Genomic DNA, 27,103 nt, shown 5'->3' on the forward strand with positions numbered 1-27,103 from the left:
ACCTTTAATATTTCTGACCTTAAATGTGTGTCAACACCCTAGTGATCAACACAATTGTTATACTGCATTTAAAACAGAGCAAGGATCGATACATTCTCAAGTTGCAGCAGGTAAGTTTAAAAAGCATATGTCCAATCACTGTATAGGGCGGGAATTTCAAAACTCGGGCTATTCAATGGTATACGCGATTTTACAGGGGCCGTAATAAAATAACTAACAACAATCATTGCTTTCATCTCTTCCCCACCCCACTCCCCAATATTTTCTCATTCACTAATAAGGGCAGATGAAAGAATACAAAACGAAAGAAAATGTACAGCTTCTCAAACTCTGCTACGGTCTCCAAATAAACTCCCGAATGGTCTCGACCTACAGCTCTGACCAATCCCGGCACAGGGCGGGCTTTTCATACTTTCCTTAACGGTTTTCAGTTTCTCGTGAGCCTATCAGCAGACAGGGCGCAGCCTATAAAAGAACTGAGCAGCGGCGTTCTTTTCTATAGTCTTTTTTTTTGTGTGTGGCTAAGTTAAAGAAAAGGAGTTGTGTGTTCAGTATGGCACGTACGAAGCAGACCGCCCGTAAGTCCACCGGAGGAAAAGCTCCTCGCAAGCAGCTAGCGACCAAGGCTGCTCGCAAAAGCGCCCCAGCCACAGGGGGTGTGAAGAAACCTCATCGCTACCGACCGGGCACTGTAGCGCTTAGAGAAATCCGCCGCTATCAGAAGTCCACCGAGCTGCTTATTCGCAAACTGCCCTTCCAACGCCTGGTGCGAGAGATCGCGCAAGATTTCAAGACCGACTTGCGCTTCCAGAGCTCGGCTGTCATGGCCCTGCAGGAGGCTAGCGAGGCTTATCTGGTGGGGCTCTTCGAGGACACCAATCTCTGCGCTATCCACGCCAAGAGAGTCACCATCATGCCCAAAGATATCCAACTGGCCCGCCGCATTCGTGGGGAGAGGGCTTAGAAAGCGCCCTTGGTCAACAGGCATTTAACCCAAAGGCTCTTTTAAGAGCCACCAACTTCCCACCTGAAAGGGGCCGAGTCTCTTCCCTATAAGCCACAACTTAGGAGTTGGTGCATTAACAGCCACATTGTAGCTCACATGTCTACTTGTTAAATACTAAGTACTGTAGAGGACTGCCTCGGGTTTTTTAAGGGCAGCGGAACTGACCCATCTTTTCTATGTATTGTACCAGAGAATAATAAAGTTTTCTTTGAAACGATTTGCTCTTTCATTGATCTGTGAGGTGGCTCTCAAAAGCAACTGCTGCTTGAGCGGTTTCGGCCATGCTCGACCCCCAAGCCGCCTTCCACCGTCCCTAAAACCCTGAGACGACGCTGCTTCTTGTCTTCACCTGCCAATGCGCATGCATTTTGCGACTGCTTCCTCCCTCCCCTGCTAGAAAATGAGCGGAAAAGCGTCACCCAACCCTCGCGAGATTTGATGGTGTTCCGTACGATCTCTTTGCAGTTCTCAGATTTGTTAGCTGCTCGCTAGCTGTGTCGAGTTCTCGCGATTTTCGCAGGCAACGTTTACCTTAACAGTTCTCGCGAGAGTTGTGGTGGAGACGGCTGATGCCCTTGTGGTAGAGATGGGTTACTGGGATATTGAGGATGGCAGTGACTGTTTCCTTAAAACGTGGATCACTACTAAAATTGGAACCGCGCTTGGTTCGTGATTGGGAGGGGTCAGTGTTAAGGGGGTGGTGGTGGGGGGTCGATAGGTGAATATACAGCTTCAGGCACAAGGGTGGTGGATACTCTTGACAAACCTTTAGCCTTACACCGCCACACACACGATTTTGATAGTTAAACTCAGGCATGATCACCCCATTTAATCCTATAAATGCATGTTACATAGTAACATAACTTAGTAGATTGCGGCAGATAAAGACCCGAATGGTCCATCCAGTCTGCCCAACCTGATTCAATTTAAATTTTATATGTGGCTGTCAGAACCTATGGTTTTAATTTGATTGCAGCTGCCCCCAAGAAGCTGGTGCCTTAGATTGTCTTGCCCAATGGTTGACCACTTATCTTATATATGCAAGGATTTAAATTATTTAAATCCTTGCATTTTAGGGTGTGTTTAGGCAGATGAAATTGTGTGTTTTTTTTGTGTTTTTTTTTAAGAATACAGCTTTTATGTTTGCTTATTATTGGGAAAGTCAGACTTGATGTTTATGTGATAATAGTTCCCACCTGGTTACAATTATTGAGAACTCTCACTCATTTTTTGTAAATTCCTAAAATGTTGTTTTCCTCTGCAGGCTTGATTGGTTCTGCCTATCATGTTATTGCATTCCCACCCAAAACAGCTCTGGAGGGCGTGCAGAGGGCTGCAAATGGAACTCTTGCTATGGGTAAGAAAAATCTAGAGGAGAAAGAATAGACCTGTGAAATCTGGGTGCTGTGTTAACATTATAATGCTTTAGTGATATTTAGTATTTGCACAAGTGCCAAGTAAGAATAGATTATGCTGATGTCTGCTTATAAAATGTAGTATATATGTAGTTATAGCTGATGAGTTTCTTTAACTTGGGAGATGTTTCAGCACTGGTGCAGCAAAGAAAAGTTGGAGCCAGGCAATGCCCCCATCTCAGCCTTAATAGCTGAAGGGGGCAGCAGACACCAACGAGAAGGAGGAAGAGCTTGAAAATCTGTGATTGACATTTTCTTCAGTAAGCTTGCGAGCACACATGGACAACCTTATTGTTCAGCATACTATCCCTATCTACTGGGAAATATATCAGGGTATTATCTTTTTGGAATGTAGAGCTGGCATGGCAGAAACAAGTAGGGATCACTCTTGCCTCTATGAGGCCTAGGGATGGTGGAAGAGTAATGGCTTTTGTTTGGGGACAGGGTATTAGTTTTCCCTGGGAGAGGGGGAGACCAAGGAACTATGTAGTTCACTTTTGTTCCGGGATGGGGTAGTTTTGGATTCAACTGAAAATGTACCTGCAATTTCGATTGGAAACAAAAACTGACTAAATTTTAGGCATGTTTCAGCGCTAAACCCAAAATTCAGTCAGCCTCTAGCTTAGCATGTAGCAAAGCTCATAAGGACCTGCTAAGCTTATTTCATAGCACAGCTTAGTAAAAAGACTCTTAAACAAGTTTAGTTTAGTTTATTAGGATTTTATATACCGCCTATCAAGGTTATCTAAGCGGTTTTACAATCAGGTACTCAAGCATTTTCCCTCAAAGGCAGAGATACCTCTAAATCAGTGGTCTCGAACTCAAACCCTTTGCAGGGCCACATTTTGGATTTGAAGGTACTTGGAAGGCCTCAGAAAAAAATAGTTAATGTCTTATTAAAGAAATGGCAATTTTGCATGTGGTAAAACTCTCTATAGTTTATAAATCTTTCCTTTTGGTTAAGTCTTAATAATAATATTGTCATTTATAGCTATAGAGAAATATGATCAAGAAACTTTTATTTTACTTTTGTGATTATTATAAACATACCGAGGGCCTCAAAATACCCCCGGGCCACGGGTTTGAGACCACTGCTCTAAATCATTCTAGTGGACCCAAATAAACGGTACAATAATACAAAAATTAAAAGTGGTCCTAAATTATACTATAGCTATTAATGTCCAAGATATTTGGTCTTGTTATAAATGAGTCCACATTATATCGGGTTTACAGTATAATATGTAATAATAAAAAGAATGAGATTTAGCTCTTGATCATAGTATAATTGATATTATATTATATCTAGCTGCATTATATGGGGTCTATAGTGTATTTTAAAGGGATATTGCTCCAGGGTATGCTATTACCATCTTTGTGAACTTATTAGATAGGGTGACTGGTGTATGTAGCAGGTCAGCCTGCTTGAATATAGATATTCTGTAAGTTCAGTAGATTGATTTTTGACTGGGCCTTCCCTTTGCTAGTAGTTTCAGAAGCAAACTCTATGGTCTCACTGAGGAAGAATGCTAGTGAACCTCCAGCAGCAGAAAGCCAGGAGGTTGTTACCAGCTCAGAAATCAGCCGCCAGAAAAGGAGCATCTTCTGGGTCCTCTAGCTCAGTGATTCCCATCCCTGTCCTGGAGACTACCAGCCAGTCGAGTTTTCGTGATAGCCCTAATGAATATGCATGAGAGAGATTTGCATATAATGGAGGTGGCATGCATGCAAATCTGTCAAGATTGTAGCTGCTCAGTCAGGTCATATATTGATTTACAGAGCAAATCCATTTTCACATTTCTATGCAGTCTCATGTTTTGAAAAATAACCCTGAAAAGTAGCAGTTATTGAATAAAATACCTGCAGTAGGGGGTGAATTCTTTTTTAAGATTAATACTATTTATCTCAGGACAAGCAGGCAGCATATTCTCACATGTGCGTGATGTCATCCACGGAGCCCCGAAGCAGACAGCTTTTCAAGTAAACTTGATTGAAGATTTCAAGTTTGCTAGTGCTGCACCACGCATGTGTGTGCCTTCCCTCTCCACTAGAGGGCGCATCCCCTCCTCGTGGTCTTCAGTTCTTAGTTTTCCGCGGAGCCAGAAAGCCCTGTAGTTTTTCTCTTCGTGTTAAAGTGCTTTACTAGCACCGCGGCTTCTTTGTTTTTACCTCGGATTCGCTGTGCGCCCCTTTGCCTTCGGGTTTTGTCTAAAAAAAAAAAAAGTTTGACTTCCGTGACTTCGGCATCCGGGGGCTCCCAGTTTGCCGTGGCCACCTGGCCTCGCTCAGCTGCGGCCAGTTTTTTCTCTTTGTCCTGGCCCCTTACCGGGTTTAAGAAGTGCACCCAGTGCGGTTGGCTGTTGTCAATCACCGACCCGCATTGGTGGTGTATCCTGTGCCTGGGGGCTGACCATCCGACAGACGCTTGCCCCAGGTGTGCTACTTTTCAGAATTGTGCCCTGCGACGTCGTCGGGCACGCATGGCTGAACTATTTGTTGTGGATCCGGCCCTGGCTTCGGTGCCGGTCTCGACCTTGGCCCCAGCTTCGGCATCGAAGACCTCAGCCCCGAATAAGATCTCAGCCCCGGCGAGGACCTCGGCTCTGGGTAAATCCCCTCCTTCTTCCTCTTCAGGGTCAGCGCTGGTGAGGACGCCAGCCTCTGAGTCTCCGGCCGTTCATGGTGGGGGTGCCTTTCCATCGGCCTTGTCGAGACTGGCCAAGCCCTCGAAGCGTGCTTCCACCTCTAGGGAATACTCATCTTCGAGGTCGCCCTCGGTGGAATACGCTGATGAACCCGATATGCCCTCGATGCTTTCGGTGCCTGAGTTTCAGGAGATGTTAAGGGCTATGATCTCCTCGGAGCTCACCTCGGCTTTGGCCCATTTGACTCCGGCCTCGACCTCCCATGCGCCGGACCAGCCTGAGTGTCGCGTCGACGCCTCTGGGGGCAAGGTGCGTCGGTTTCGGCGCCTTTTGTCCTCGGACTCCTCGCCTCAGGGCGTTCCTCGCCCTCGGGGCGCCCGAGGTTGAGGCGCCAGTCGGAGTGGCCTGGACCCTGTCTCGACGTTCGGTGAAGCGCCCCTGGGACTCTTCCCCGAGGCGGGGTCGGTCCCCGGGGCTTCGCACTGAGAGGGCTCTCCGGGTTTCGGAGTTGTCCCTCTCCAATCCCCGGCTGTTCAAGTCACCTTCCCGGTCCAGGGCTCCGGTCCGGGAGGCCCCGACCTCGAGAGGTTCTCCTGCTTTTTCCCGGGGCTTGTCTCCTCGGTGTCAGCGGGCCGCGGTGCCTCGGACCCTGGGGTCTTCACCTAGGGCGGGGGTCGGCAACCTGCGGCTCCAGAGCCGCATGCGGCTCTTTTTCACATTTGCCGCGGCTCCGGTAGTGTGTCACGCGGGCCGGAGTCTTTCAGTGGCTGCGGCGCGCTCCTGAAGAATGGGAGGCACCGCCTTACCTGTCAGGCTGCTCGCCGCGGAGGATGATGTGTGTGCTGCCGCTGGCCGGCAGCCTATCAGAGAGGCCGCCAGACTGCCGCTGCGCTGCCGAGCCTGCCGTAAAGAGGAAGACCGGGCTGAAGGAAGGCGCGTGATTCGCTCTCAGGAGGTAAGTCACACTTTTTTTTTCCTCTTTTCTTTTCTTTAACACCAATGGCTAATTATATGGGGGGCCTGGACTCTGGCACATTATAGGGGGGACTATGACTCCTAGCACAATGTAGGGGGGAGCTATGGCTACTAGCATATTGTGGGGGCTCCTATTGGCTACTGGCATATTATAGGGAGGCCTGTGGCTACTGGCACATTATATGGGGGGCTTATTGGCCCAGTAATGGTGGTGATCTGTGATTTTTAGCAGTACAGTGGTATTGCGGCAGAAACGCCGAACAATTTTCACAAAGGTTGCAAGTAAGGGAAGTGGGCATAGCAAATTTTGGTATGGGGCCCTGTGATTTCTACTTACGTTGCTGTTTTCAACCCCCTGGTAGGCCATCCATGGATAAAGCAAGAAAAGAAAAATTTCTGAAGAAAACAGAGTGTTTAATGATACGTGGACAGAATCATTTGCATTCTCTACTGACGAGACTGGTTTACCAGTATGCTTAATATGTGGTGAGAAATTAGCAAACCACAAAAAGTCCAATGTTGCAAGACATTTCCAGAATAAACACACAGCCTTTGCTGAAAAATATACAGATGGAGATGAGAGACGAAAAGCTGTTGCAGAACTTATCAGGAAGGTTAATATGAGCAAAAATAATTTCAAGAAGTGGGTGAAGTCTGCAAATACCACAACATATGCTAGTTTTGTGGCCGCTCAGGAAATAGTCAAGCACGGGAAGCCCTTCACCGATGGAGAGTATATAAAAGAAGCATTCATTAATATTTCGGAACATCTATACATGGACGTTAAAAACAAAAATGAAATTGTGCAGAAAATCAAAAACATGCCACTCTCTGCGAAGACTGTCAAAGACAGAACCCTAAAAATGGCAGAAAACATTAGCAAACAGCAAATTCAAGACATTAATTCAGTTATGGCATACTCCATTGCCTGTGATGAGTCCAAAGATATTGGTGATATTGAACAAATAGCGCTGTTCTGCCGATATGTGAACTCTTTTGGGCCACAGGAAGAACTGATTGAGCTGATACCACTAAAAGACCAAACAAGGGGTGAGGATATCTGTAAGGCTGTCCTGGACTTTTTAACTGCTAAAAAAATACACTAACCACCTGGGCTCAGTAGCTACTGATGGGGCACCGAGCATGAGAGGAGCACAGAAGGGCTTTGTGGCTCTACTGCAGAAGGCGTTGGGTAGAAGGCTGCTGTCATTTCATTGCATCCTGCACCAAGAGGCATTGTGTGCTCAAACATTTCCGCCGGAATGCACAAAAGTGATGGATGTGGTCATTCAGATTGTAAATAAGATAATGGCAAAGGGTTTAAACCACCGCCAGTTCCGTTTGTTATTGGATGAGGTTGAAAGCAAATATTCTGACCTCCTGCTCCACAACAAGGTCCGGTGGCTGTCCAGAGGCGAGGTGCTAAAACACTTTGTCACATGTTTGGAAGAAGTAAAAACCTTCCTGGACAGCAAAGAGCTCACCTTTGCTGAGCTGGAACAGCCAGAGTGGCTGGAAAAATTACATTTTATGGTAGACATGACAGCACATCTAAACACGCTAAATACAACCCTTCAGGGGAAAGGAGGCACAGCCCTGCATATGCTGGAGGAGGTTTTGGCATTCGAGCGCAAGTTGACAGTGTTTATCAAAGATTTACAGAGAGGCACACTGTCTCACTTTCCCTCTTTGAGAGAGTTCAAACAAAGTCATGATACAATCAATTTGGAATATTTCAAGTCTGCAATCACCGCAATGCAAAGTTCATTTGGGAAACGATTCTGTGAGTTCAGAGAGGAAAAAAACACATTATCCTTCCCTGTCACTCCCCTGGAGATAGATCCATCCCTATTGAATATGACTGCATTTACAGGTGTAAGTCAACCTGATCTTGAGATGGAATTGGCCGATATAGCCGACAAAGATCTATGGGTGTCCAAGTTCAAATGCTTGACCGCTACTCTTGAGGATGTTGCCCATCAGAAGGCCATTATGGCTCAGAATCATAAATGGACTGATATTGAAAACCTTCCCAAACTGGACAAACTTGTATTCGAAACATGGAATGCCATCCCCAACACTTATATAAACATGAAAAAGTATGCATTTGGAGTGCTGTCGATCTTCGGCTCCACATATGTATGTGAGCAGGTCTTCTCCAACATGAACTATATTAAAAACAAACATCGATCACGCCTCACAGATGACAGCTTGCAAGCCTGTGTGAAAATGAAGGTGACGTCTTACAGCCCTGATGTGCAGACACTGTGCACTGAGGTTCAGGAGCAAAAATCCCATTAACCAGCTAAATTAAATATTTTAATTAGCTATTAATGTGCAAAAATATATTTTACATTGTTAAGTGAAAAAGTCCTTTTTTTCTTCAGATTGACAGCTAACTGCATGATCCTGTATATAGCATTAAGATAAGAAACAATATATGCAGTGTTAGATTTGTTTTATAATGGTTTTGCGGCTCCAAGTTTTTTTTCTTTTCGAAAACGGGTCCAAGTGGCTCTTTATGTCTTAAAGGTTGCAGACCCCTGACCTAGGGGGTCTTCGAAACGCCGCCTCTCCTCGACCCCGCCACGTTCCCTTAGTGGGGCGTCCTGGGGTTCGGGCCGCGGGGATACTGATCAGCTGCCTCATTATTCTCGGGAGGCTTCTCCCTCCTTTACGGCGGCACCTCGGTCTCGTTCGACCCCCCCTCCCCGGGGGTCGGTCCGAGTGTCACCCCTCCTCCTTCACGAGGTTTGTGCAGGATATGGGGAGGGCACTGGACCTTGATCTCCAAGCCGACTCCAAGTACACCAAGGAGTTTCTGGCGGAGATGGACCTGCCGTGTCCTCCGCAGGAGTCTCTGTGATTCCCGTTGAACCCGGTCTTGCGCCAATCTTTCTTCCGGAACTTGGAAACCCCCTATGCGGTTCCAGCTATTCCGTCCAAAATGGAATCTAAGTACCGGACTGTCCCCTGCCCGGGATTTGAGAAGGCTCAACTGTCCCACCAGTCTCTGTTGGTGGAGTCCTCGCTTAAGAAGTCCCATCCTTCCTGGGTCTCCGCGGAGAGGCGGACCATGGACAAATTTGGCAGGCGTCTCTACCAAAATTCTATGATGACCAACAGGGTCTTGAACTATACTTTCACCTTTACATCGTATCTTAAGGTCTTGGTCAAGTCCCTGCCCGCCTTCCAGGGTGACTTGCCCGCCTCCCGCCAGGACACTCTTTCTCAGCTTCGGTTGCATCTTTTCCATGCAGCTTACGATGCCTTTGAGCTTTCCTCCCGGGTTTCCGCCTTTGCGTGGCTCCGCATCATGGACATGGACCCCAACCTGCAGGACCGCTTGGCCAATCTGCCCTGTTTGGGGAATGAGCTCTTTGATGACTCGATCGAGGCGGCCACTAAGCGCCTCTCGGAGTACGAGCGTTCCTTCGCTGCTTTGGTGTGGCCTAAGTCGAAATCCATTCCTAAGGCCTATCGGCTTCTGCCCAGGCGGTACCCGCAAAAGTACTCCCGTTTTCTCGCACCCGCCTCCTCGCCGGCAGCAGCAACAGCAGCAGCGGGCTGCTCCGAAGCCTCAGACCCCGGCGGTGTCTAAGCCGGCGCCGTCTTTTTGACGAGTTGAGCGGATGGACGCTGGCCCCCTCCGCGATGGTTTCTGCCCCCCTTCCCATTGGAGGCCGTCTCCGAGCCTTTTACCCACTCTGTGCTCGTATTACCTTGGACGCTTGGGTCATGACCATGGTCAGGGAGGGGTATTCCTTGAACTTTCGGGAGTTGCTGCTGGACAGTCCTCCCGCCGAGTCTCTTTCCAATCGGACACGGATCTCCTTGCTCCTTCTGGAGGCTCGGGGGCTTCTTCGCCTTCGTGTGGTGGAGGTGGTTCCCCCCTCCCAGAAGGAGCGGGGTTTTTATTCCAGGTACTTCCTGGTCTCCAAAAAGACCGGGGACCTCCGGCCGATTCTGGAACTCCGGATGCTCAACAAGTTCCTCGTTCGGGAGAAGTTCCGGATGCTCTCCCTTCCTGTTCTGTATCCCTTGCTCGACGAGGGGGACTGGTTGTGCTCCCTTGATCTGAAGGAAACTTACACTCATGTTCTGGTGCATCCATCTTGTCGCCGGTTCCTTCGTTTTCAGGTGGGAGATCTGCATCTCCAATACAGGGTCCTCCCGTTCGGGCTCGCTTCGTCCCCACGGGTCTTCATGAAGTGTCTTGTGGTGGTGGCGGCGGCGGCCCTACGGTCCCGGGGGGTTCAGGTCTTCCCATATCTCGACGACTGGCTGATCAAAGCCCCGTCGAGGGAGGGGGTTATCTCAGCAACCCGACAGACTATTACATTCCTTCAGAGTCTGGGGTTCGAGGTAAACTTCCCGAAGTCCCAGCTATGCCCCTCTCAATCCCTACAGTTCATCGGGGCCGTACTGGACAAGGTTCGCCTTCGCTCATTCCTGCCTCCTCTTCGGCAGGCCACGTTAGTGCGGCTGAGCAAGCAGGTTTCCCTGCGGACTATGGTTCCGGCCAAGGAGATGATGGTCCTCTTGGGACACATGGCCTCCACCGTGCATGTCACGCCGTTCGCACGCCTCCATCTCAGGGTCCCTCGACTCTGGCATCTCAGTGGCGACAGGATCGAGATCCCGCTTCTCATCGCATTGCGGTGATCCCTTCCTTGAAACGCTCGCTCCGTTGGTGGACCAACTCTTCCAATCTTTCCAGAGGGTTGCTCTTTATCGCTCCTCCGCATCACTGTGTCCTGACAATGGACTCCTCGGCGTATGCTTGGGGGGCGCATCTCGACGGTCTGCGTACGCAGGGCCTTTGGTCGAGTGCGGACTGACCTTGCCACATTAACGTGTTGGAGCTTCGGGCCATTTACAATGTGTTAGTGGCCTTTCGCCATTTACTTCACGATCAGGTGGTCCTGGTATGCACGGATAACCAGGTGGCGATGTATTACGTCAACAAACAGGGAGGTACGGGTTCCATGTCCCTCTGCAAGGAGGCTCTGCGCCTTTGGAATTGGGCGTTGCACCACAATGTCTTTCTTCGTGCGGTTTATATCCAGGGCGAGCGAAACTGCCTAGCGGACAAGTTGAGCCGCCTCCTGCAGCCGCACGAATGGTCTCTTCCAGACTCTGCGTCAGGTGTTCCTTCGGTGGGGGACGCCAAGGATAGATCTATTTGCTTCTCCCCTCAATCACAAGCTGCCTCTTTTCTGCTCCAGGGTGTACTCCCAGGATCGTCTCGAGGCCGATGCGTTCCTTTTGGATTGGACGGGCAGGTTCCTCTATGCGTTTCCTCCTTTCCCTTTGATTCTAAGGACGCTTGTCCATCTCAAATCGGCCCGCGCCTCCATGATTCTGATAGCTCCTCGGTGGCCTCGGCAGCCCTGGTTTTCCCTGCTCCTTCAACTCAGTGTCAGGGATCCTCTGCTTCTGCCTGTGTTTCCTTCTCTGCTGTCTCAGAGTCGGGGTTCGCTGTTGCATCCCAATCTGCAGTCTCTACATCTGACAGCTTGGTTCCTTTCCACCTGACTCCTTCCTCTGAGTTGTCCCAGTCGGTGAGGGATGTTCTGGAAGCTTCTCGGAAAGCTTCTACTAGGCAGTGTTATGCCCAAAAGTGGACTCAATTCGCCACGTGGTGTGCTTCGAATCGGGTGGAACCTTTGTCTGCTTCTTTGTCTTCGGTTTTGGATTATTTGCTTCATTTGTCTCGGTCTGGCCTCAAGACCAACTCGGACCGTGTCCATCTTAGTGCGATTGCCGCCTTCCATCTGCAGCTTGATGGGCAGTCGTTCTCTGTCCACCCCTTGGTTTCTCATTTCATGCGGGGGCTTTTGAATGTCCATCCTCTTCTCAAGTCTCCCCCGGTGGTTTGGGATCTCAATGTAGTCCTCGCTCAATTGATGAAACCTCCTTTTGAGCCCATGGACAAAGCTCATCTGAAGTTCCTTACTTGGAAGGTAATCTTCCTGCTTGCGCTCACGTCTGCTCGCAGAGTTAGTGAGCTGCAGGCTTTGGTTGCAGACCCACCTTTTACTGTTTTTCACCATGACAAGGTGGTCCTGCGCACTCATCCCAAGTTCTTGCCTAAGGTGGTATCAGACTTTCACCTTAATCAGTCTATCGTTCTTCCGGTGTTTTTTCCGAAGCCCCATTCTCATCCTGGGGAGGTGGCGCTTCCTACTCTTGACTGTAAGAGGGTGTTGGCGTTCTATCTCCAATGCACCCAGTCTCATTGGAAGGTTCCTCAGTTGTTCTTGTCCTTTGATCCTAATCGGTTGGGACGTCCTGTTTCCAAGCGCACCTTGTCCAACTGGTTGGCTGCTTGTATTTCCTTCTGCTACACTCAGTCTGGTCTCTCGCTGCATGGTCGGATCACGGGACATAAAGTCCAAGCGATGGCGGCTTCTGTTGCTTTCCTCAGGTCCACGCCAATTGAGGAGATCTGCAAGGCTGCCACTTGGTCTTTGGTTCATACCTTCACCTCACACTACTGTCTGGATACTTTGTCCAGGAGCGATGGCCGGTTTGGCCAGTCGGTTTTGCGTAATCTGTTTTCTTAAATTGCCAACTTCCCTCCGTCCCTTTTTTGGTTAGCTTGGAGATCACCCACACGTGAGAATATGCTGCCTGCTTGTCCTGGGATAAAGCACAGTTACTTACCGTAACAGGTGTTATCCAGGGAGAGCAGGCAGATATTCTCACAACCCTCCCACCTCCCTGGGGTTGGCTTCTTTGCTGGCTATCTGAACTGAAGACCACGAGGAGGGGATGCGCCCTCTAGTGGAGCGGGAAGGCACACACATGCGTGGTGCAGCACTAGCAAACTTGAAATCTTAAATCAAGTTTGCTTGAAAAGCTGTCCGCGTCGGGGCTCCGTGGATGACGTCACCCACATGTGAAGAATATCTGTCTGCTGTCCCTGGATAACACCTGTTACGGTAAGTAACTGTGCTTTATGAGAGATTGAAAAACTTGGGGAATTCTTGCAGGAGAAATACACTGAGATTTATTAAGCTTTATCTTTTTGGATCTTTTGAGAATGCTTAAACAGGATTCCTTAACATTTCTTCAGACCAGTTCAGACATATAAGTTATGCATGCCTACTACCAAACAGAGACTGAGAAGAACTGACTTCTGAGATACCTGTAACAGCCTGTCCAGCTTTCAACTAGTCAGTATTTCTCAGTTTCCAGAAGATGAAGCATGATTTCTTAGGATTTTAAAATATATTAAAAAAAGAAAAACCTTACTTGAGTTCTTTTCTTTGGCTGCTAGGTGTGATACCGCTTGGTGGTTTCTAATTTGTGCATTCAGTTATACCGACTAGTATATAACGGTGCTGTCAGACTGCCTAGCTCCTGCTCTGTAATATGAGAGACCAACTTAACTACATATTTTAGGTTTTTTATTGCACATCTTTCTCTGGGTGTTAATGCACTAAGCCTTTTTTGCTCAAATTATTGGTGTCAGTTTTCATGGTTGATTTCACAATTTTAATAATCACTGTGGGAATTGAGAACCTTCAGTAATTTTCACTGTATCATTGAGAGACAAATAGTAAAGCCTGGATGTCTGTTTTATTTATTTACCATATTTTTCGTTCCATGAGATGCACTTCTTGTACATTCCCACTTTATTCCAGGACCAGTAGATTATGCATCACCAGCCGCCAGGCACTGTAGAAAGCTTCAAATAATTGAAGTCATAACCCCTCCCCTCTGCTAGCATATCCTGGAGCATGCTCAGTAGAATCCAGGTTTAGCTTTCTGTAAGCCAAGCCTGTAGGAGTGTATTTCTTCTGCTCGTGTTTTATTTGGATAGTTTCAGTAATGTTTTCAGTGTTTCTCTCGTGGGTCATCCATCATGCTGGGAAGGTTCCCTGCGGGGACATCCTTGTGGCGGAAGATTGTGGACGGTTGGAGAACGTCTGCTTCTGGGGGGATACCTGCATGACAGTAAGCCCCCTGGACAGCCTGCAGGACAGATCGGGGCTCTGGGATCGGGAGTCAGCTCACCCAAGGTTCGTCCGATAGTGGGTACAGCACAGGCTGAAGCACGCCTGGGATCAGCGCTGGACTGCATGCCTCTGCCAGGCGGTTGCATAACAAATTCGAAGGTGGCGGAGGTCACTGGCCATGGTGGTCGGACCAGGGCAGTCAGAAGACTTGAAATCCAGCTTTACAGCTTCCTGAAGCATTTGATCTCCTTACATGCTATTTATAGCATTGCCTGCATTTCTCCCTTCACCAGAATGTAACAGTGAGTACACAGGATGACAGCATGTTCTGGTGATTTTGGAGGGTCTTTAAAAGGGATTTTTGGGTGGTTTTCCTGCATGCCTTAACCCCTCCCCCCACTTCTAAAATCACCTTTTTCATGGGTTTCCTGTTCTTTTCCCGGGCAATTTTATTGCAAAATTGGCACCCGGTGGCCATCTTGAATTTTCCAGATTTGAATAAAGCTATATTTTTTAGTTAGGAGCTTTGTTTTTGCTCCAAACTTCATAGATTGCCTTCTCAGGTTGGGATGAATCGATTTCATGCCTCATTTGCGGCGGGTGGCTGTTGATTGTGCAGCCGCGTTCCGTGTGCACTGCGGCCCACGAGGGGGGCTAAATTTGCTTGGAAGCGGTGCCTTTTGCCTTAGGGAAGACACTCGTTGAACCTTCTGCCCCCATTTCTAGGAAATTCGCGTTTGGGGGCTCTCGGGTGAGCGCTGGCGGTGTACTGGCGTTCCTGCATGCGTGTTTCTGGGAAATATTTGGATATGTCCTCAAAGTACTTTAAGTCTGAGAAGCACAGAGCGGCTTTTGCCGCAGGAGCCCTCCTTTTCCCCAGGAATTGTGCGTAGGCTCTTTCAGACATAATTTGTAAGACAGTCCAGTGTTCTCCCTAGGGCCTTTCAGCTGGGCGGTCCGCCCGGGTAATTTAGATGACCGCCCAGCTAAATTCTGCTGCCTCCGCTGCTGCTCAACATAAAAAAACAAAAAAAGCCGGCTTGATGATTTCACCTTAGCCCGTAGCGAACTTATGCTCCGGGGCTTTAATGTGTGTGTGCCGGCTTCCCTTCTCTTCCCTCCGAAACCGGAAGTTATGTCCGGGGAGGGGGGGGAGGGAAGAGAAGGGAAGCCGGCACGCACATGTTAGATCCCCGAAGCATAAATTCGCTACAAGCTAAGGCGGGAGACAGGTCAGTAAAGCTTTCCATTTGCACTTCATTCTGCCGGGTCCTGCTTACTTTCAGTTTCCCCCAATCGATTGTGATCTTGGGCCGATGAGCCTTCTTCTCCGACGGCAGAATTGACATCGGGGAGAAGAATGCTGGTCGGCCCGAAGTAGGGAGAGCATGGGGGGGGCGGCGGCCAGCGGCTTTGGGGCCTGTTCCCCGATGGCAGTGGCTTGGAGGAGGGCAAGGAGAAAGAAAGTAAGAGGGCAGGAAGAGAAACAGAAAAAAAGAAAGGGGGCATGAAGAGAGAAAGAAAGAAAGGGCAGGAAGAGAGGAAGAAAAAGTTGGGGGGGGGGAGGGGAAAGAGGTCAGGAGGCATACAGGCTGAAAGAGGAGGAAGAAAGATTGGATGCACAGTCAGAAGAAGAAAGTACAACCAGAGACTCATGAAATCACCAGACAATAAGGTAGGAAAAATGATTTTATTTTAAATTTACTGATCAAAATGTGTCTGTATTTATATCTGCTGTCTATATTTTACACTATGGTCCCCTTTTACTAAACCGCAATAGCGGTTTTTAGCGCAGGGAGCCTATGAGCGTCAAAACTGAAAGTACTATTCTACACAAATGAAACCCTAATATGCCAGACTCAGCACACAGTACACCACAAGAGAAATAGAAAGAAACAAACACATTTCTTCCTGAACAGTTCAAAATATAAAAACAGATGCAAATTTTCAAAATTGACATATTTCAATCATTGGGGGCTCATTTTACTAAGCTATGATTGCGTTTTTAGCACACGCAGCATTTTAGCATGCACTAAAACCACACTATGCGGCTAGAACTAACGCCAGCTCAATGCTGGCGTTAGCGTCTAGTGCGTGCGGCAATTCAGCGCGCACTAAAACCTCTATCGCAGCTTTGTAAAAGGAGCCCTAAATTGAAAATAAAAACATTTTTCCTACCTTTGTTATTAGGTAATTTTATTTTTCTTATCATATTGTTCCATTTGTGCTCTTAACTCTGTTTCCAAGGCCTCTTATGCATTTGCTGTTTCTTGCATTTCCTCTTTTTGCAGTACATCCATCTTTGGCACTGATTTTCATATTCAGTTTTCTTCCATTTTTCTACCTTCATTTCAAATTTATCTATCTTTCCAATTCTTCCTCTCCTCAGGTCATGTGTACCATTTCTGCCCTCTTCTATTCTCTCCCATTCCCCTCCGTTCATATACCACAATCTCATTCCCTTCCCTCCATCCATGTGCACCATCTCTTCCCTCCTCTTTCCTTTCCCTACATCCATGTGCCCCATGTCCTTTCCCTTTCCTTTTGGCTTCCCCTCCATCCATATGCCTCCATTCCAACATTTGGTAGCTGTAGCGATTCTCTTGCAGTGCCTGCTGTCTCCTATGCATGGTTCTTTTGCCACGGTCCACCTAAGCGGAAACAGGAAGTTGCTTCGGGGGGGGGAGGGTTGGAACACAGTAAAAGAGTCATACAGAGGAGGGCAGCGCTGAAGAATTGCTTTTGTCCTCCACTATCCGCTTTCCCCTGCCATAGAATGACATTGCACTTACAGTTCTGATGCTCAGTAAGTCGATGCTAATGCTCTGTGTAGGACAAATGCACAGCCTTGAGCATCTGTACAAGCTCAAGGCTTGCTGGACTCCCTTAGAGAACACCGGAGAAGGCGGGAGCCAGCATGTCTTGAGCATGCACAGACGCTCAAGGCCCCTTACCAGTACAGAGCACTGGCATTGGCTTCTTGAGCATCAGAGCTGTAAGTTGGTCTGGGGCAGATGGGAGTAGGTAGTGAAGGATAGCAGTGCTGATTATTGGAGGGGTTGGAGTATAGCAGTGCCAATCATCGGAAGGGGGTTGGAGGATAGCAATGCTGGACATCTTGGGGGGGGGGGAGGGAGGTTGAAGATAGCAGCATTGGTCATCAGGTATGGAGGGGAGGAAGAAAGCAAGAAAGCACCATCATTGGAAGAAGGCTCGAATATAAACTGAGACCCCCATTTTTGGGCCCAAAAATCTCTGTTTATATTTAAGTATATACGGTATGCTTATTCCCCATTTCAGAAGGAGAATAAATATGTGGTCAAAAAGATGGCTGTCAGGAATTAAACCTGCTACCCAGAACATCCAGGTTTCAGAAAAGTGCTTTTATTGAGCAGTGCTAAACTCAAGGGAATAAGGGAAGTCACCTCCTTCATCCCCCAGTAATTGGTGTCCCCCCACTCCTATAAGTGAATCTGGCAAGGGATACTGGGCTCTGTGCCAGCTTCAGAAGAAATTGACAGCTGTGTTTCTAAAATGGTTGAGATAAAAAATAGCACCAAGGGCCTCAGAGATGGGACTGGTACAATTCACTTTATTGAAAGACCTGACATGGGCCATGTTTCGTCACAAATTGCCTGCATCAGGGATCCAAATTGCTTCACTCAATCAGACAAAATATGAAAAATCTCAACGGGAGCATGCTTGTGGTAGCATACCATATTGCTTCATTTTAGAGGATCCCTTTGAGATTTTTTATATTTTGTCTGATTGAGTGAAGCAGTTTAGACCCCTGATGCAGGCAATTTATGATGAAACACGAGCAGTGTCAGATCTTTCAGTAAAGTGCCACTCCCATCTCTGAGGCCCTTGGTTCTGTTTTTAATCTCACTGGATTGGTGTGTACTGTGAATCCCTCTTCTGGCTATTTCTAAAATGGTTGACATAAATTTATGTTCCAACACATAAACATCTATGATGCCATTTCATAACATACACATTCATGTGCTTTGTTGCCCTGTTGTTATTCTTTATGTCTAATTTTCTAAAACAGATATTCATTCTGCGTGTCATCCACACAAGATTATCCATTTCCCAAGTATTAAAGAACAGGCTCTTATGTCAGCAGCTCCTGTTCTAAGATGCTAGCAAAACTTCAGATGTTTTTTGGGATATCTAAATTCTGACTTGGATGTCGTTTCTAAAATGCCACTCTATATAGAGCATTTGACCTGGATGTAGTGAGGAAATAGAGGAAAATTTGAGGGGATTTAGAAACCATAAGTAAGACATTGAAATAAATCTCATTCTTGTTCTATTTTTTTTAATACGTTATGGTAAAACTCAATTGAAAGCCCTTCCATAATATGCAAGTTATTCCCTTTTTTCTTCTAGTTTATTTTTTGATCATTTGCTTTCCATTTCAAATGAAATCATAAGGTAAAGAACAATAAAATAATTTAAACAGTACAGTGGAACCTCGGTTTGCAAGTAACCCGGTTTGCGAGTGTTTTGCAAGACGAGCAAAACACTTAGCAAACTTTTGTCTCACAAACTGAGCATGTTCCGATACACGAGCACCTCCCCCCGCTCTAACCGGCATAGCACCCCCCGAACCGGCATCGCAACCTCCCTCCGCGAGAACCGCATCGCACCCCCGTGCTGAAAGCGGCATCCGCCCTCCCTCCCAAACATGCTCCTTACCCCATCTGCTGCTTGTGTGAGTGAAAGAAAGCTCCCGCCTCTTGCCTGGGCTGGGCCTTGAGCATCTGCGCATGCTCAAGGCCTTCTGGCTCTCGTTCTCTCGGAGAGAACAAGATCTCGGAGAGAACAAGATCCAGAAGGCCTTGACCATGCGCAGATACACAGGGGTGCGATGTGGTTCTCGGGTGGGGGGGTGGGTTGCGTTGCTGGTTCGGGGGGGTGCCATGCAGGTTGGAGCAGGGGAGGGGGTGATGGAGCAGCACTGGTAGCCTCGGGGGTGGGGGGATAGAACGAATCAAAGCGAGTTTCCATTTATTCCTATGGGGAAACTCGCTTTGATATACGAGTAACTTGGTTTACGAGCATGCTTCTGGAATGAATTATGCTCATTAACCAAGGTTCCACTGTAGTTCTGTATCACTTGGTAGACTGGTATAGTCCTTACGAATAGGTTAAATGCCTCACTGCTACCAGCAGATGGAGACTGAGCACAAACTTGTATATCAGGTTAGAATCTGCCCAGCAACTAAGTCTTCCTCAGTCAACCTTAAAGCACTCTTAGTACTGTTGGAATTTTCTTTTGGACTCCTGGGTTCCCCTTATGTGCCAGATAGAGCTTGGATGGATCCTGTTTGGGGATCCGTCCGACCTCAGGGTGTTAATCTCGGCGGGTCTCATTCTGGGTCCCTCTCCCCACCTTCTGCCACCTCCCCACATTTTTATAGAGGTGCCTCAGCTGGCAGTCTGGCCCCCTGGTTGGTCAGCCCTCCAGCTTTGAGAACCGTGGAGTCTGTTCTGAGTAAATGGGAAAAAAGAAAATCCTGAGGTGTGCCGGTCTAAAGGGCTCAATTCCATTTAAAACTGCCATTTGTATTGTTTTTTCCTCATCTAACCGGAATTTTTATTACAGCTAGGGCATTTTTCATCGCAATGAGCACTTTTAAGGGGGAAAAAAATGCTTATTGTGCTCCAGATGTGAGGTATTTGCGGCTGGCCTGTGCTAGCGTTGTGCAGGCTGAAGCGGTGGGGGAGTCTTGTCGGCAGCGGTTGCCAGCGGCCAGGGCACTCCACCGCATGTACCTCCGAAGGATTCCCTTAGTGCCGGAGTGGCTGGTGCTCTTTTCGTGTCAATCGGTTCCTCAGCCTTAGCTTTGGGAAAGTCCCAGGCTTTTCAGATCCGACAGGTCGCAGGAGCTCCAATTTTGGCGGTTTTAGGTCCAATTTCAGCGGGAACCTCCTCCTTCATTTCTTTTACCTCAGATGACCTTTCCCCCTGTTCTGGAAATACAGGGGCAAGGTATGGCATGGAGTCCCTTGGGGCCGCCGGGGTTTTCCCCCTGAATTTATGTTAGCACTTTGTAAAGCTTATGTGCTGGCGGCTGGAGGTTCAGTGTCCACTCTGGATGTCTGGGGGCGGGGGTTGCCCTCGACATCTTCCCCGGTGTAGCCCCATACAGCGGCGGTTTTGCCTTCCATCTCTCTCATCCAAACGCCCGAGGGTCTCTTGGGATGAGGATTTTTGCACAGATGAGCAAGATGTAATTGATGAGGACCTGGACCCATAGGGAGATTTCCAGGATCCTTTTGAGCACCCCCCCTGCTGGCATGTGTCTGTGGTGCGCATTTTTCAGCGGGAAGAGCTTCATGAGCTAATTCTTCAGGCTTCCTCAGGTTTGCACTTTGAGGACACCGTATTGGAGCCCCCACATACAGTGGACCCCTTGCTTAAGGGGATCCGCTCTTATCCTATGCATCAGGATATTCGGGACATTATGCTCGCCCAGTGGCAGGTGTCGGAAGCTCCCTTTCGTTTTGCACGCTCCATGGCCCGCCTGTATTCCATTCCTGGAGGGGATAGGGACACTCTGAAGTTGCCTGTGGTGAATGCGGTGGTCTTGGCCATCTCTAAGAGGCATATCGTGCCTGTTGAGGTCGGTGCGGCCTTCAAGGACCCGGAGAAGAGTAAGTTGGAGTCCGTCCTTAAACAGAGTTTTGATGTGACAGCTCTGGTGGTCCAAGCGGCAATGTGTGGCGGGCTGATGGCTCGGGCATGTTTTTGCTGGGCTGAGCATGTCCTTGACTGTAAAACTGAGGATTGGGAATTGCTCAGGCGTGATGTGGCAAAGATTGAATTGGGTGCTTCTTATCTTTCAGATGCCATGTATGACCTCTTGTGAGCTTCTGCCAAGTCGTTGGCGTTTGCAGTGGCAGCTTGCCATACCTTGTGGCTTCGCGCTTGGTCGGCGGACTCAGCATCTAAAGCTAAGTTGACAAAGTTTCCTTTTAAGGGATCTTTCTTGTTCGGTGAGGACCTGGACAGGTTGGTTCAGACTCTCACTGATTCTAATGTGCCTATTTTGCCTGAGGATAGGCATGGGCATGATTTCCACTGTTTCAACCCTGGTTGAGGGGCTGCCGCTTTTCAGTCCCCTGGGCTCTCTAGAGGCAGATTCTTCCAGCGCATGCAGTCCTTTCGTGAGGCCCGCCTGGACCTCTGCCGCACATCCTGCCCAATGACTCCTTGCTTGCACCTGTCTTGGTTCTGGTGGGTGCCCGGCTGCAGGATTTTTATCCAAAGTGGGCAGACATCACGTTTGATCAGTGGGTTCTGGAGGTGATTCGGGATGGTTATGCTCTGGAGTTTGCCCATTCCTTGCCAGATCGTTTTCTCGTTTCTCCCTTGCGTGGAAGCAGCAGGCCTTTCGCCAGACCCTTCAGAGATTGTTGGATCTCCATGCAGTGGTTCCAGTTTCCCCGCAGGAGTAGGGCACAGGTTGGTACTCGATTTACTTTGTGCCAAAGAAAGAAGGGATCTTTTGGCCCATTTTGGATTTGAAGGGGGGTCAACAAGGCTCTTTACTTACCTTCCTTCCACTCTGCGGTCTGTGATTCTGGCGGTTCAGCCGGGGGAGTTTCTGACCTCTCTAGATCTGACTGAGGCCTACTTGCACATTCCTATTCGGGCCTCCCATCATCGCTTCCTGCGCTTTGTGATCTTGGGGCAACATTATCAGTTCTGTGTACTTCCCTTTAATCTGGCCACGACTCCGCAGAGACGGTCAGGCCAAGGGCCTGGATGCTTTGGTTCAACTATGGCCAACAGAGGGGCTGTTGTGTGTATTCCCTCCATGGCCATTAGTGGGCAGAGTTCTTCTCCGCATAATTCGTTATCCAGGCCTCGTGGTTCTGGTGGCTCCGGATTGGCCTTGATGACTGTGGTACGTGGATCTGGTGAGGCATCTGGTGGTGGATCCTCTTCCTCTGCCTCTAGTCCAGGTCCCTTTTGTCTTACAGCTTGGCTCTTGAAAGGGGTCACCTAGGAGTATTCAGATAAAGTGATCTCAACTCTCTTGGGGTCCCGGAGGCTTTCCATCTCTCGGGCTTATGTGAGGGTTTGGCGTCTATTTGAGGAGTGGTGTGATGCATGTGGAGTGGTCTCTTTTCGCGCTTCCATGCCTAACATCTTAGAGTTCTTGCAGGATGACCTGGATAAGGGACTGGATTGGTCTTCTCTCCGGGTTCAGCTTGCAGCCTTGTCAGCCTTTTGAGGGTTATTGAAAGGTTAGCGTTTGACTGCCATTCCTGATGTGATTCACTTCTTGCAGGCGGCCAAGTTGCTCAAGCCTCCCATACGACCCTCTGTTCCATCTTGGGATCTGAATTTGGTTCTGTCAGTTCTAGTGCACCCTTCTTTTGAACCATTGGGTGACTGCTCTTTGAAGGACCTTACTCATAAAGCGGTCTTCTTGGTGGCTATTACTTCAGCTAGACATGTTTCTGAGCTGCAGGCTTTCTCTTGTAGGGCTCCCTTTTTGGAGTTTTCTAGGGAGCGGGTTGTCTTGAGGCCTGTTCCTTCCTTTCTGCCAAAGGTAGTTTTCTCCTTTTATGTCAATCAGGCAGTGGTCCTCCCGGTGTTGGGTAGCCAGAAGGGCTATTCCGAGCAGAGACAGCTGCACAGGTTGGATGTCAGTCGGGTCCTTCGCGCTTATGTGCAGAGGACCCAGGAGATTAGAAAATCAGATCATCTCATTGACCTTCTAGTGGGTCCTCGTAAGGGGGATGGCGCTTCTAAGGCTACTATTGTGCGCTGGATCAAGGAGACTATTGCTTCTGCTTATCTTCTGAAGAAGAAGCCTGTTCTAGAATTTCTTAAGACTCATTCCAGTAGAGGTCAGGCAGCTTCTTGGGCTGAATCTTCTCTGGTGCCTCCAGTGGATATTTGCAAGGCTGCAGTTTGGTCTTCTCTGCATTCCTTTGTAAGACACTACTGTGTAGATGTACAAGTGCGTCGGGATGCGGTATTCGGTGAATGTGTTTTGCTGCTTTGGTATGTCCCATTCATTAGAACTATACCAGTCTACCAAGCGATACAGAAGGATAAATTAGGTTCTTACCTACTAATTTTCTTTCTGTTAGCATGTAAACTGGTATAGGCCCCCACCCTGTCTGTCTTTGTGCGGTGATTGCGGGTTTTTGTTTTGTCCGCGTGCACATTTTGGTTTTTCTGTGTGTTCTAGAATTTTTCTAGGGCAGGGGAGAAGTAAGAACAGCGGCTATGGCTCAGCTGGCTTAGCTGGTGAGCTGTGGGGATGTTTTCTATACCAGGATTAAGTTCTACACATGTTCCAACAGTAGTTTATAAGTATTTGTTGTTTTTTTTCCACTCCTGTTCGGAGTGTGTTGAAGTCTTTCCAAGGTTCTGCTTGGCTATTTGGCAGACTGAGTTGCTGGGCAGATTCTAGTCTGATATACAAGTTTGTGCTCAATCTCCATCTGCTGGTAGCAGTGAGGCATATAACCCATTTGTAAGGACTTTACCAGTCTACAAGCTAAGAGAAAGAAAATTAGCAGGTAAGAACCTAATTTCTCCTTTTATGTATAACATAGCAACATAACTAAGAAAGGAAGTTATGGAGAGAGTCTGGTCTGATGCAGATTTTTTTTTGTTGAACTGTTTTGTGTTCTCTTGGGTTATAAAAATCATAACTCTTTGTGCAGAAATTTAACACATATTTAGGTATTCCATCTTAAAAAGAATGCAAGGTGATGTACAATAGCAAAAGCATTGTAAAAAAAACCATGAAAAACACACACAAATAAAAAACCATTCTAGCTTTCTAGTACAATCTTAACTCAATCCTCTAACAAAAATCAATTTCATTTAAAAATGACAGAAAAACAGCATGGGCATTCTGAAATGTCAAATTATCCATTAGTCTAAATTATGTAGGGATAGAATTCAGTTTGCATAGGTCATTGAACTGGCCTGTTTATCTGTCTTGTACTTTCTGGGAAATTTGCTTGCTGGTGAGCAGTAGTGGCTCGTGGCCAGTAGGGGGTGATGTCTATTGGACGGTAATGGAATGGATGTCAGGACATGATAGTGCAGTATTTTTATAGAGTTTTTGTACAAAAGGGCCTGTTTTTCATATGATTCTGGGTAACTCTAGTTAGATACAAGCATATGTGTTAGATAAGGCCACGCCCAATAGAAGCGTACAAAAAACTGGTGAATAAAAATCTGATTATGGCTGTAGCCAAGGCCAGAAAAACACACTACAGATTAATATTAAGGGAAAGCATAATAATATTCTTTTTATGTATTTTGCTATTAGGCTAGATCATAAAGGAAATCAGGATATACATGGACTCCATTTTGTTCTTTGTCTTTCTGTATCTGTTTGGCTGAACTCCCTTTTGTGTTCAGCCTGTGTCCTTTGTTCAGAGTTTTTCCCGCTTTTAACAGCGTGGTTCTAATTGATACCAGATGTGCCTTAGGCTGGGTAGGAAGAGCATATTAGATTACGTATCCTAAACTAAGATATAACATGTATTAAATATGAATGAAAATACATGGTCTGAATGGATGTGGGGCCCCAAGCAAGTGCTGAATGGATGGATGAAAGAATCTATATTTAAAATGAAATGGTTTATAAAAAAGAACACTAAAGAAAAAATCCTGAACACAACATCTGGAAATAATTAGTCAGAGGCTGCAACATGAAGCTGTTAGGTTTCAGGGAGAGGGGGAAAACAGCACCTCCTTCTCTTTGATTGCCTTCTCCTTCACTTTCTCCTTTTCCTCTAAGGCTGATCAATTTTCAGCACCCTGTTAACAATTGTAGATTCTCTTGAATATTGGATATGTTATAAAATGTTAATGTATATTCAGAAATGAATGTAAACAAAACAAATGTAATTTCTGAAACTTTTAAACATAGAGAAATTTTCTTTGTCTAACTTTAAAGACCACCTCTGTTTTTGGTTGGCCCACGGGCCAATGATGTCACACTGAGCCAAAGGTATATAATGGGGAGTTTCAAAGTATTGAGCTGAGTTCGTTATCAGAAGGCCAGCATTTTGGCAACTATAACGACCTCCTGTTAACGCAACTATGCTTTATTCTTTTGAGTTTCATAATGGAAACATAAAAACAATAACTAAATAAATAATTATGTTTTGGTAAAACCTTGCGTTAGCATCATTTTCCATGTTTTTTGTTATTTTTCACACCTTGAGTGAAAGCTAGCAGCTTAATTGGCAACTGCAGCTTTATGAGTGTGCAGGCGTCCAATGCCCATGCTCACTGGGAAACACGTTGCTTGCTGCTTCTATTGTATTTTGGTGAGACAGACAACATTTTGTTTCCTAATTTTTGGACTCTATACATTTTGGCTCATTCTATGCAGGCTGTTTTGATTCTTTTGCATTAAGGCTTGCCCCCACCCTTAGGGGTTCTTTTACTAGTGCGTGCCTACTATAGGTTAAAAAAGCACTATCGCAGGATACATTCGGACATCCCATGTTAGTTTTGGAATTGGTGCATGCTACTCGTGCTAAAAGATAGGGTTTTTCTTTTTAAGCACAGGGGATGTGTTTGGAAGTAGAGTGTAGGCATGCCCTGTGCTGATTGGTTAGCGCAGTTACATTGCCTTGGGCTAACCTAGAAAATTAAGTCATGCGGTAATGGCTACTTGCTAATTAGGAAATTAGTATGTGGCCATTAATAGGAAATATGCCCATTTTACAGCCATGCTGAAAGTGGTTTTAACTCGTGGGAAAACCCTGCACTAATATTAGTATAGTCCACTTTTAGTGTAGCTTAGTACACCACTGTCAACCAAAATATCTGTTTCTAAGACTGCTCTTTTGAAGTTCTTCATATTCCTAAAAGCAAGCTTGTTAACATTTTAAAGAGAAGCCGTACACATCACACATTCTTAGTTTTCCAAGCTGCAGCCAGTCACTTTGATCTTGCACCTCATTGCTGTAATTGGCAAACAGCCTTACATCTGTTAGGAATCCTTTCCTCCCTCACTGACTATGCATTGTATCTTGTTTATGTTATTCCTTCACTCCATTTCATATATCATCAAAGTGGCTTACAACAGAAGAAAAATGGAAATAGTAAAAGATACAAAAAACAAGAAATAACGTCCAATTTGTCAGTCCTTTTTGCAATCTTGGAATATATTCTGATTATAAGTAGAATATCAGAATGAGTTTTGTTCCCTCTTTTCCACCTATACCCTAATTTCTGGACTTACTCTAACTTACGGTACTCTTTGTTTTTCTTGCAGCTTCTTTAGCAGCAATATTTGGAATGACTACCTGCCTCACTGCTCAAATACGAGAGAAACCGGATGATGCTGTGAATTACTTCATTGGCGGGTGTGCCTCGGGTGTTTTTTTGGGTGTGAGAAGTAAGTCTGTATTCTGCTTCCTAAGAGGATGTAGTGATACCTGTGATACTAAATTGTTACCAGATTCTTCTTGGCATAGGATATAGAGTGGAGAGAGTTTAACCCTCGCCATCTCTTTGCCACACTGAACTCTCTCTCAGAATGCCCTCACCTCCAACCCCTCTATCGGTTTCCCTCTAGACTATTGTGGAATACTTCTTTGACAAGGTTCACAAGATCAACCTTGAGTTCTCAACCAAGCCACCTCCACCTCTCCTTCCCCCAGCCCACTCTGTCAACCCTCCTTTGGCCCCTGTGACCTTCTCTTCCTTTCCTGAAATCACTGAAGAGGAAACTGCACATTTATTTTCCAAACTCACTACCTGTTCCTCTGATCTGATATCCAGCCGTCTATTCACCACTCTCTCTTCTACTGCCACTCTTTTCATATGTCACATGCTCATAAGAACATAAGAATTGCCACTGCTGGGTCAGACCAGTGGTCCATCGTGCCCAGCAGTCCGCTCATGCGGCGATCCTTAGGTCAAAGACCAGTGCCCTAACAGAGACTAGCTTTACCTGCATACGTTCTGGTTCAGCAGGAACTTGTCTATCTTTATCTTGAATCTCTGGATGGTGTTTTCCCCTATAAGAGCCTCCGGAAGAGTGTTCCAGTTTTCTACTATTCTCTGGGTGAAGAAGAACTTCCTTACAT

At 47.0% G+C, this 27,103-nt stretch overlaps 2 protein-coding genes across 3 annotated transcripts in view; both read left to right on the forward strand.

Moving 5' to 3' along the window:
- The first annotated feature begins 521 nt into the window (after positions 1-521).
- NDUFA11 (NADH:ubiquinone oxidoreductase subunit A11) overlaps positions 522-27,103 on the forward strand; it is a 30,194-nt gene continuing 3,612 nt past the window's right edge. The window contains exons 1-3 of one of the 2 annotated variants that reach the window (XM_033954680.1): positions 522-578; positions 2,271-2,363; positions 26,287-26,409. In XM_033954680.1, the coding sequence (XP_033810571.1) occupies positions 554-578; positions 2,271-2,363; positions 26,287-26,409 (241 nt within the window). In that variant the 5' untranslated portion in view covers positions 522-553. Of the gene's footprint in view, positions 579-1,498; positions 1,672-2,270; positions 2,364-26,286; positions 26,410-27,103 lie in introns of those variants that run through there. The other variant, XM_033954679.1, reaches the window with a different exon arrangement.
- LOC117364964 (histone H3) lies at positions 551-1,016 on the forward strand. The gene has a single exon (XM_033954713.1). It carries the CDS (start codon positions 554-556, stop codon positions 962-964), a length of 411 nt encoding a protein of 136 aa, XP_033810604.1. The 5' UTR covers positions 551-553; the 3' UTR covers positions 965-1,016.

The sequence above is a fragment of the Geotrypetes seraphini genome, chromosome 8, assembly GCF_902459505.1.
Source record: "Geotrypetes seraphini chromosome 8, aGeoSer1.1, whole genome shotgun sequence".
Taxonomy (NCBI): Eukaryota; Metazoa; Chordata; class Amphibia; order Gymnophiona; family Dermophiidae; genus Geotrypetes; species Geotrypetes seraphini.